This window comes from Acomys russatus, chromosome 4 (assembly GCF_903995435.1).
Source record: "Acomys russatus chromosome 4, mAcoRus1.1, whole genome shotgun sequence".
NCBI lineage: Eukaryota > Metazoa > Chordata > Mammalia > Rodentia > Muridae > Acomys > Acomys russatus.
In genome coordinates, this window is record NC_067140.1 from 7440867 (window position 1) to 7451982 (window position 11116).

The window sequence follows — 11116 nt, forward strand, 5'->3', positions numbered from 1 at the left end:
GGCCCTGGCTAGATCAACCAACACCTCCCTCCCTCCCCAAGTTCCTCCAAGGTCGCTCTTTGGAGCCACACAGAGGCAAGGGTCACACCATGGACACCGATGGCCTGTCTTTTCCTCCTGGCCCAGCTAAGAGGACAGCGCCTGGGGTGTGTGGTTGTGGCCAGCAGGAGGCTGGCGGCCGGTTAGGGCTGGCCTGGTCAGGCTCTTTCGGCGTGATTAGGTGCTTAATCGCTGAAGCCTGTCGATGTGGGCTGTGATTATGATTTACAGCCAGCCTGCCCTGCCGGTGTGTCATTTGGCCTCTCTAGTCGCACGATTCCAGTATGAGAAGGACCTTGCAGGCTCTTGCATCATCCCAATCGACTGAGGCAAAATAGCCCTTCCAAGGGAGCCTCCGCTGCTAAGGCTTAGGGCAGGATCCCCTGGGATACGGAGTGCTGGGGGCTGGTGAGTGGAGTGGGAGGGGCTTCTGCCCATAGGCCACGCCCCGGGGGTGGCCAAGCACCCCTGATCTTGGGAGCCTTGGTTTTCTCCCTCGGGGATCCTGGGGAGGTTCGGAGACATTGTGTTGCGAAGGTGAAGCGCTCGGTTGTTTGCTGTTTGGGTCCTTGCCTGTGCTGAGGGCAAAGTCGGGACTGTAGCCTTGCCTCTTTCTGGCTTCTGCCTTGGATGGAGAGGGCGCCCGTGATTATCCTGCACTGTAACACCTGTCCCACCACCCCTTGACGGAAACGTCACTCTTTTGAAGGACACCACTGTCTGTTGGCCTCTGGGAGGTTGCTGAGGGGGCAGACAGCCAGGGCCAGAGGTCTCAGTGCCAGTGTCGCCTGCGTCTCGAAGGCAGGGCGTAGGCCTCCCTCCCCAGGAGCGGCTGCTCCCAGCGCTGCGCATTATTACTCCATTAGCGCCTTGTAGGGTTGACAAATGAAGGATAATTAATATCCGTGAGGGAAACAGATGTTGAGGTAATTCACTCCCGCTGCACATTTGCAATGGCTTCTCCTAACTCACCAGAGAGCATGGCAGGACCGCGGGTGTCTTTCTGTGCCCTTGGTCAGGGTGATAGAGTGAGCGGGGCACAGTGAACTCCAGCTGAGCCCCACACTGGGAGGAAGCACCTGACCATTGACTCTGGTGCCTGTTTTTCTTTGGGACATTCTGTCTGTATCCCACCCCAATGCTTCGTGTACCATAAGCCCGTGTTTTCCTGCTTCCTGGAGGATGGGCTCTTCACCAGGGGGTGCTTACTGGGCCTGTGATGCCTCTGTGGGTCTGTCACAATGTCAGTTCCCAGCCCTGCTGCATACTGACTTGGGCTCCTGACCAGGCCAAGACTCCTTTTGGACTCTCGGTTTCCCCACCAGTAACATGGTTACCTTGTTTATAAGCACACTAAGACAAGAGGATGGCAGTAGGGCTCCACTCCAGTTGGAAAAAGGAGATGGGGTGAGTCCAGCACTGGCTGCTCTTTGTGAGTTTTCTATCTTCTTGTGTATTCCCAGCTATGTGTCCCAGTGCAGGTTGGGAAATATGTCTACAGGCCATACCCACCCTCTCAGGGACCCTAGGGTCCCTCACTTTGGGGAAGACCAGCTGGGAACCCACTAGGGTCCTAAAGCAAAACTTTGGGATTGGCAGGCACAAGGCAGCTGATGCCATTTAGAAGTGGGACATTATATTCAGGGAGGGGACTGGGTGGCTGAGCAGCCTGCTAGTGTGATATCCAAAGGGTGAGTTTCGCCGGATGATGGCTGGGGATTGAGTTCTACTGGAATAGGGCTAAGAAGGGTCCTTACACCCCCAACCTCCTTCCTCTTTAACATTTTGTTTTTTAACTTATAGGCATGTAGAAAAATTTCAAAAATAGATCAGAGCCCCCATACCCATCACCCAGTCTCACAAATGATGCATTTCACCCCAACTGCCTTTTCTCTTGTCATGGAAGACAAAGTTGCCAGCAGTTACATTCACAGCACGTTTATTCACAAGAGTGCCAATCTGGAGACTGCCAGAATACCAGCCAACAGGAAGCCGTAGACAAGCCGCAGTGTGGCCATCCGATGGGTACCACACAGCAAGGAACAGAGCCAGCTGATACTGCACTGTGTGAAAGAAAGTCAGAGTTGGCACACACCCCACCACCCCCGTAGAGAGTTCTGGAATATGGCTAAACCATGATGACAGAAATGAAAAGGTAGCCCTGGTGGGGAGTAAGTACTGGCACAGGAGGGACCCAGAGTTTTAGAAAGTCTGTGTGGCTGACCCACAGGCATGAATAGGCTGTCTCCCGGGCCGGTACCTGACCCAGGACAGTAGGGCCCCAATTGTAGAATGAAACTTAAAAACCGGGTCAGGAGTTAGGTGAGGTGTTACAATCTAGTGTTCAGAAGGCTAAGGCAGAAGGATCCTGACTTGGAGACCAGCCTGGACAACATAGTGAGATCCTATCTTAAAAAGAAAAAAAAAATCAAATCAATAAAAAAGCTAAAACATTACAAGCTAACACTCATTTCATCTCCAGGAGTATCCAACTGTAGTGTTCCGGTTGTCCACTTGAGTCTTTTCCCGCCCCCCCCCCCTCAGTTTTTGTTTTTCTACTCAATTTTTAATTTATATGCATTGGTGTGAGGGTGTCAGATCTTGGAGTTACAGACAGTTGTGAGCTGCCATATGGATGCTGGGAATTGAACCAGGGTCCTTTGGAAGAGCAGGCAGTGCTCTTAACCACTGAGCCAGCTCTCCAGCCCCCCTCCCTTAGGTTTAATTATTATTATTCTATGTGTTTGCCTGAAGCCTGGCGCCCATGGACGCTAGAGCTGCTATGTGGGTGCTGGGAATCGAACTCCGGTTCTCTGCAAGAGTAACCAGTGCACTCAAGCACTGAATCTTCTTTCCACCTTGCTGCCTTGATCTTCATTTGTTTATTTTTTGTCTTTGTTTTTCGAGATAGGGTTTCTCTGGGTGTAGGCTTGCCTGTCCTGGACTTGCTTTGTAAACCAGGCTGTCCTCGAATTCACAGAGATCCACCTGCCTTTGCCTCGAGACTAAAGGTGTGCGGCACCCACCGCCCGGCTCCGGCTCCAGCCTCTATCTTAAAGAACTAGAACCTTGGCCTGGTGGGGTGGCTCAGCAGGGTGCTGGCCACGAAGCCAAACACATGTTTGATCCTTAGGATCCAGATGGTGAAATGAGAGGTCACCCCTGCAGATTTTCCTCGGCCCAAACATTCACTGTAGAACACCACACACACACACACACACACACACACACACACACACACACACACACACACCTCACCCCCGCCAAGTCTCCCAAGGTCCACCCAAGCTCTGCTGTGAGGCTTTCGTCCTATGCAGGGATTTCCAGTTCATTCAAAAGCACTGGGACAGCCTGGGAACTTTGCCAGGTTTGTGCTCTGCTTCCGTGTGGAACTCTTACAGGACAGGTTCTGGGTCACCCTTCTTCACTGCCGGGGAGTATTCCACTGGCTGCACGCACCACCCTGTGGGTGGGCATTAGCACTGCTTCCGTTTGTCCAAAAGCCTGCCGCTCAACTGATGGGACGCTGACCTTGGGTCCCCTCCCTGGCTGTATCTAGGATAGGGTTAGCCTGGCAGCTTGGCCTCACGACCCCGGCCGGTCCTCACGGTGCCTCTGTCGCCCTCAGGTGGTCAAGGTGGTGGGCAGCAACATCTCCCACAAGCTTCGGCTGTCGCGGGTGAAGCCCACGGACGAAGGCACCTACGAGTGCCGCGTGATCGACTTCAGCGACGGCAAGGCCCGGCACCACAAGGTCAAAGCCTACCTGCGGGTGCAGCCCGGGGAGAACTCGGTGCTGCAGCTGCCTGACGCGCCCCCTGCAGCGCCCGCGCCACCGCCCAAGCCCGGCCGGGAGCTGCGCAAGCGCTCTCTGCCCGAGGCCTGCAGCCTGTAGCCCTCCCGCCCCGCATGCAGTCCTCCCGGCCCTGCAGCGACGGCGGCAGAGGAGTCCCGCGTGTGCTTTGCTTGCTTATCCCCCTCCCGGCTCCGCCTCGTGCACCCCGTCCTCGCGACCAGCCCCCTGGTGAGGAGCCACGCCGGGGGCCCCACGCTCCTGTTCCACGTCTTTCTACCTGGAACCGGGTCGGGGGCGGGGGGCCTCCAGGGAGGCGGAGCCCCACCAGCCCCACGCGGGAGGCTGCCCCGCCAGGCAGAGTTAGCACCAGCAGGCTCGCTCAGGGCCCCCGAGGCTCTCCCGGAGCCCCCCTCTGCCGGCACCCCCACTCCCAGCCCCTTCCCCCTCCACTGGACCCCCCTCCACTGACACCCCACTCCCCATTCCCGATCAGGGGACACCCACCCTGGTGATTTGTAAATATTTCTATTGGGCCCACCCCGCCCCGGAACTGGCTCAAACCTCTGGCCACCCTCGGTGATGGAGGGGAGGTGGGAGGCCCAGGGCTTTGCCTAGGGGTGAGCGGGCCCTGTGTATATGACCCAACCTGTGAGTACCAGCCAACTCCAATAAAGCGGTTTAAACCAACAGTGTTTTTGCTGGGGCTGGGAGGGGAGCCTTTGGGGGGCGGGAGTATCGGGTCACAACACTAAGCATCGGTGTCCTGGTGCTGAGAGGAGCCTGGCAGCTTTGCCCAGAGCTGGAGCTGCTGCCGGCTGTGGAGAGAGGTCCCCAAAGGGTGAGGGAAGCAGACTTTGTCGACCCCACTGCGAATACCAGCACCGGAATTAGTCCTGCATTCTGCGGCAATCACGCATACGTAAGAACCTGTGAAGGATGTTTGCATGTGGGTAAACATCTCTGTAGCTTCCATCCAGCAAACTTATCACCCCAGAGCAGAGCCTTACCTCGGCCCTCGGTCTCCTCCACCATTCCCTCTCTTAGAGCGAGCCCAGTGGTGACTCTTCCACTAATATCATAGTCGTCGTCATCTTTGTCATCATCATCAGATTTGGAGATAGAGCCTCAGACAGCCTCAGTCCTGTTGTTTCAATCTCCCAGCGGCTGGGATTACAGAAGTGGGCACTATCCCTAGTTTAGGAGGCTTGTTTTTTAGTTTTAAAACCTACAGGTAAGTAACCTTATTACTTTCTTTTTTATTACGTCCATCTTTATTGGGAGGGGGCTTATGTGCAGAGGTCAGAGAACAACCGAAGGATGTCAGTTGTCTCCTTCCACCATATGGGTCCGGAGGATGGAACTCAGGGCGTCAGATTTGGAAGCAGCTGCCTTTACCTGCTGAACTGTCTCACCCACTGTGCTTGTCCCTTTAAACAAAATATTTTATTTTATTTTGTTTTATTTTATTTATTTATTTACTTATTTTGAGTGCTGGGAATGGGGTTCCTTGCACATGCTGGGTAAATCCTCTCCGGTGGAGCTATATCTCAGCACCTACATATTTGAGTTTTGTTTTGAAATGTGGTCTTGTGTAGCTCGGGATGGCCTCAAACCCTTTGCGTAGACAAGGGCGACCCCGAGTTCCTGATCCTCCTGCCTCCACTTCTCCAGCCCTGGGTTTACAGGGTGTGATGAAGTGTGTTTCGTCTGAGTACTTTATCTGGGGCTCCTGCTATGAGCACCTGCTCCATGACTCCGGAGCAAGGGAGAGTGAGAGCCTTGGGAACATTGGCCAGGCCAGTGCTGCAGGCTGTCCGCTTTAGGATCTCACGTTCTTCTAGGCCCATCATCTCCATCTCCCTGTTTACACAAGAGGAAATCAGGGACAGGGAGGATACACAGTTCGCCCTATTGCAAGCAGTAGTTGAGAGCCGGGTGTGGTGGCGCACGCCTTTAATCCCAGCACTTGGGAGGCAGAGGCAGGTGGATCGCTGTGAGTTCGAGGCCAGCCTGGTCTACAAAGCCAGTCCAGGACAGCTAAGGATACACAGAGAGACCCTGTCTCGGAAAAAAAAAAAAAAAAAAAAAAAGCAGTAGTTGAGCCTTAATTAGCCTAAAAGTTTGAGTGCTTGGCCCTAGCATGACTGGACCCCTCCAAACCCCTTCTCCCTTATCGTGCCTGCCTGGAGGCATCCCAACTGCCATGGTTCCACTGAGAATTTAGCTGAGGATGTGTTGACATGGACCTCTCAAGCCAGTATGGCCAGCAGGTCCTTTTCTTTGCATCTTCAGAAAAAAACCATAGCACTACCTGGATAAAATGGGGCCCAAGACCTTTGAATCACCACAGCACCCCCAGGATGGGCCCTGTCTCTTCAATTTTCTTTTCTTTTTTTTTTCTTTTTTTCCTTTTTTTTTAATTGAAAAATGAAATCATTCATATTACATCTCATTTACTCTTCAATTTTCAAATGAGAACACAGTTCAGAGGAGGGCAGCTAAAGGCAGGCAGGCAGGATGGATGAACAGATGGATGGATGGATGGCTAGGTAAATGGTAGGTGTATGGATAGACACTGTATGGACTGGAGAATGCATGGATGATGGGTGGGTAGATGATGGATAGGTGAGTGGTCAGTGGATGGATGGACTGATGGATGGATCAGTGGGTGGATGGACTGATTTTGGAAGGACTGATGTATGTGTGTATGTGTGAAAGGATTGGTGGCTGGCTGTGGGTGTGGGGGGGGGCGGGTAAGTATGATGGTGGATGAATGGTGGCTTCAGACATAACTAGCCAGCTGTGGAGTCAGCAGGGCCTGCACCTGTTGCAGAATCTGGGTATCCAAGGTCTATTCCCCAGATGAGGAATGCTGGGGAGACATGTCCTGTGGTCATCTGGCCAGTGTCCAGCATTTATTCAAGAATATGATCCATCTCAGAAATGTCCAAAAGCAATATTGGCCTTGGAAGGCCTAGGGCCCTCTGTGAGGGAGAAGGGACTTGTTGGTGTTAGTGATGGCAGTACCCACTAGCTGTAGTCAAACGCGCTGTGCCTGGCACTGGTGCAGGGCTTGTCACAGCAAAATCTGCACCTCTCAAAGCCCCCTTCTCCCACAGGAAAATTTGTAGTCCTTGCTCCAGCTCCATTGGGAGATCTCAGGGGGAGGAAAATGTCTAGACTTGACTCTTGCCCCTGCCCATCTTTGCTGCAAGGCCTCCAGCAAGGACCTCAGTTTCCCTTTCTGTATAATGGGTCTGGAAAAGTGAAACCCAAACCACAGTGAGCTGCCCTCACACATACAAGGGGGGCTGACATCAAAAGGACTGAAGAAGAATGTTGGGGAGATGTGCAGAACACAGACCACCCACACCGTTGGGAGGGTCAGGGTGGGGAAATGAGGCAGCTTTTGGGTGTCAGTCTCCACATCTCCCAGCAGGCCCAGGCCCACTCCCAAGAGAACCAGAAACACATGTCTGCACAAAATCCTGTGGACAAATATTCATGGCAGTCACCAAGGGAAACAACCTATGCACTCATCAGCACAACTACCCTCCCCCCCCCCCCCCCGAGAGGCTGATGAAGAGGGTGTGGTCTAGCCAGGCAGTGAAATATTACTTGGGAATGAAAAAGGAACATTTTCAGGCACAGTACATCATGCAGGAACTCTGAGGACACCGTGATACATAGTTTGATAGAAATACTCTAAAACCGGTTGTCCTGGTAGTTGAACAACTATGTGGATTTGCTGAATCACTGAAGAGGATATTTTAAGCGGATGAATATATGGTGTGTGGGTTTCTCAATAAAGCTGTTAAAGGAAACAGGATAGTCTTAACCGCAGCACCGTGCCCACATGCCAAAACCCAGCACACGGCAGGCGCTTGGGAAATTATGGCTCCTATCTATTCATCACTGTGATTTTTAGGCGAAAACTAGAGAGGGTTAGGCACAGCTGGTGGTGGCGGCTGGCAGGATGGCGATAATGAGGCTTGGAGACAAGTCCCTAAGGTGGTGCCCAGGCCTGTCCTGAAGGCTCAGAAGAACCCCAACATTCCCTGAGGGGAGTTGCAAGTCACTTTGCTTTTTGTGCCCAACATAGGAACAGCCTGGGCTGAGGAGATGGCCCAGTTGGTAAATTGCTTCCTGTGCAAGCATGAAGGTCTGAGTTTGAGCCCCAGAACCAACATTTTTTTTCAAGGTTTATTTATTTATTTATTATTCATAAAGTATTCTGCCTGCAGGTATGCCAGCAGGCCAGAAGAGGACACCAGATCTCATTATAGATGGTTGTGAGCCGCCATGTGTTTGCTGGGAATTGAACTCAGGACCTCTGGAAGAACAGACAGTGCTCTTAACCTCTGAGCCATCTCTCCAGCCCCAGAACCACACTGGGGCACGATCACACTTATAATGCCAAGGCTGGGGAGGTGCAGACACAGGATCCCCGAGCCCCTGGCCAGTTGACTTGGCCTGATCAATAGATTCCAGTCCGTTGGCGAGCCCCTGCCAGTTGAGGAAAGGACACTGAGATGTCTGGTGTCCACATGCATCCACACACATATGTACACGCCACAAAGAGTAATCTGGACATTAAGGATGGTGGTAGAAGCGTGGACCTCTAGCCACTCTGGCTGCTGAAGCAGGAGGCTTGCTTGAACCCAAGACTTTTTTGTTTTGTTTTGCTGTTGTTGTTGATTTGGTTTTTGGTTTGGCTTTGTTTGGTTTGGATACAGAGTTTCTCTGTGTAGCCCTGGCTGTCCTGGAACTCTGTAGACCAGGCTGACCTTGAATTCAGAGATCTGCCCTCTTCTGCCTCCCAAGTTCTGGGATTACCACCTGGTAAACCCAGGAATTCAAGGCTGGAAACACACACACACACCACAAAGAGAACTCAGTGTGGGATTTGTTCTAAATCCATGGCTTTCAGACCTCACCAGCATCTACAGGTACTGAGCAACCACAGGCTAGCCATGGAGCCTCCCCAGGAGTTTAAGTGGATGTAGGCTATGCCATTGTTGGATGGAGAATGATTTATCCAGAGGGTTCCCAAAGGCCAGGTCCTCCTGCCTCCAGGATCAAGCTTGCTTGGAGCATCCCATCTGGTGTGAGCCAGAGCACAGGCAGAGGAGCGCTTCTGTAAGGTGTCTCTATATCTTAGAACTGCAGGGTCAAAGCGCCGACGCTGTTTTAATTCCTGCTAATTACTTTCCATAGAAGTGGGAGCAATTTATATTGCTATAAATGGTATGTGAATGTGCACCCACAAATTTAAAATCAAATGCATCGATCTGGGTGATCTACGGGTAAGATGGGGGTCCTCTCCCCTCACTGACTCCTGTGAGCCTGACCCAGCAGCTCTTTGATGGTCTAAGAGCCCCGCTGCTCTCCCTCTCTGGAAACTGACAGCTCAGTCTCGGCTGTCTCACTATTGACCAAGTGGGTGGCTGTCACCCGGCTGACTCGTGGCATCTCTGTGAAGCGAATTTCCAATTTGGTTTTGTCTTGCTTTTCCTCTTGACTTCTTGTTTGACAAATATTTTGTATTGTTAAGTAGTTTCAGTCTCTCTATTGCTTTATCATTTCTGAGTTAGCTTTCATTATATAAACATAAATTTAAGTCTCTGGGAGCTTAAATTGTCTTAAGGTATGAGCTGGTGTCTCTAATTCACTTTTCCCTTAGCTTTTTAATACTTCTAGATTGTCAGCAGCACCTGTATTCCCCCACTGGTCCAAGAGGCCGTGAGCACCAAGCTTGCTCCCACATCCATGGTCTCTTCCTCCACCTGATGGGTCAGTTTCATACTGTTTCAGTTATTACTGTTTCATGACACATTGCAATGTGTTCTGTGGTTTTTCTACTCCCCTCTCTGATAATGTTTTGTTTTGTTTTGTTTTTGAAACAGGATTTTGCTACATAGCCATGGCTGGCCTAAAACTCATACGTAGACCAGGCTAGCCACAAACTCAAGAATGATCTTCATGCCCCTGCCTCCTGAGTACTGGTATTAAAGGAGTGCACCACTGTGCCACCCGGCTCAAGTGTGACATTTTGTCTCCAGAACCTAGTGGCGTATTCTCTTAGAACTAGAATTGTGGAGTTAGAAAGCCCTCCCTCCAAATGCACAAGGCCCTCCATCTAATCCTCAGTTCAGACAAAATTCAATTGTCGTTTTAGTTGGTGTCTTAGTTACCGTTCTGTGGCTGTGATGAGACACCATGACCAAGGCCACTTATGAAAAATATTTTTTAAAGCATTTAATTAGGGACTTGCTTACAGCTCCAGATGGTGAGACCATGACCGTCATGGAAAGGAGCATGGCACCAGGCAGGCGTGTGGCTGGAGCAGTAGCTGAGAGCTTACATCTACCCACAAGCAGGAGAAAAGGGGGAGAGGGGAGAAGACAGGGAGAGAGAGAGAGAGAGAGAGAGAGAGAGAGAGAGAGAGAGAGAGAGAGAAAGGTAGATAGATAGATAGATACAAACAGATGATTGAGAAAGAGAGAGAGAGAAACCAAGAGCAACCAAGAGACTGAGAGAAAGAGACAGAGACAGAGACAGAGAGAAAAGAGATACAGAGATACAGAGAGATAGAGATAGAGACAGAGACAGAGACAGAGAGACACACACACACACACACACACAGACAGAGAGAGAGGAGAGAGAGAGAGAGAGAGAGAGAGAGAGAGAGAGAGAGAGAGAGAGAGAGAGAGAGAGAGAGAGAAGCCTGGCAAGAACTTTTGAAACCTCAAAGCACCCCCTACTGACACACCTTCTTTAACAAGGCCATACCTACCAACCCTTACCAAAACAGTTCCACTAACTAGAGATCAAACATTCAGTTACAGGAGGCTACGGAGGCCAATCTCGGTCAAACCAGCACATTTGGGATTCTGTTAAATTCATGAATTAGCACAGCAAATGCTTGCATAGCTGTGTGTGTGTGTGTGTGTGTGTGTGTGTGTGTGTGTGTGTGTGTGTGTGTGTGTGTGTGTCTAAGCATTCCCACCCTGTTGTTCTGCCTCCTCATTTAGGATGCTTTTCTGTACCTCTCCAAAAAGTATTTTAAGAATATAATGACCAGGGACTGAAGAGATGGCTCAGAGGTTAAGAGCACTGACTGCTCTTCCAGAGGTCCTGAGTTCAATTCCCAGCAACCACATGGTGGCTCACAACCATCTATAATGAGATCTAATGCCCTCTTCTGGCCTATATACACAATAACTAAATCTTTCTTAAAAAAAGAATATGATGACCAGAGGAATAGAAATATGTGTTCTA

At 51.2% G+C, this 11116-nt stretch overlaps 1 protein-coding gene across 1 annotated transcript in view; it reads left to right on the plus strand.

Annotated features, from left to right (window-relative positions):
• Vstm2l (V-set and transmembrane domain containing 2 like) overlaps positions 1 to 4517 on the plus strand; it is a 28442-nt gene extending 23925 nt beyond the window's left edge. The window contains exon 4 of the mRNA XM_051143682.1: positions 3668 to 4517. Within this exon, the coding sequence (XP_050999639.1) occupies positions 3668 to 3934 (267 nt within the window). The 3' untranslated portion in view covers positions 3935 to 4517. The remainder of the gene's footprint in view (positions 1 to 3667) is intronic.
• Positions 4518 to 11116: the final 6599 nt, after the last annotated feature.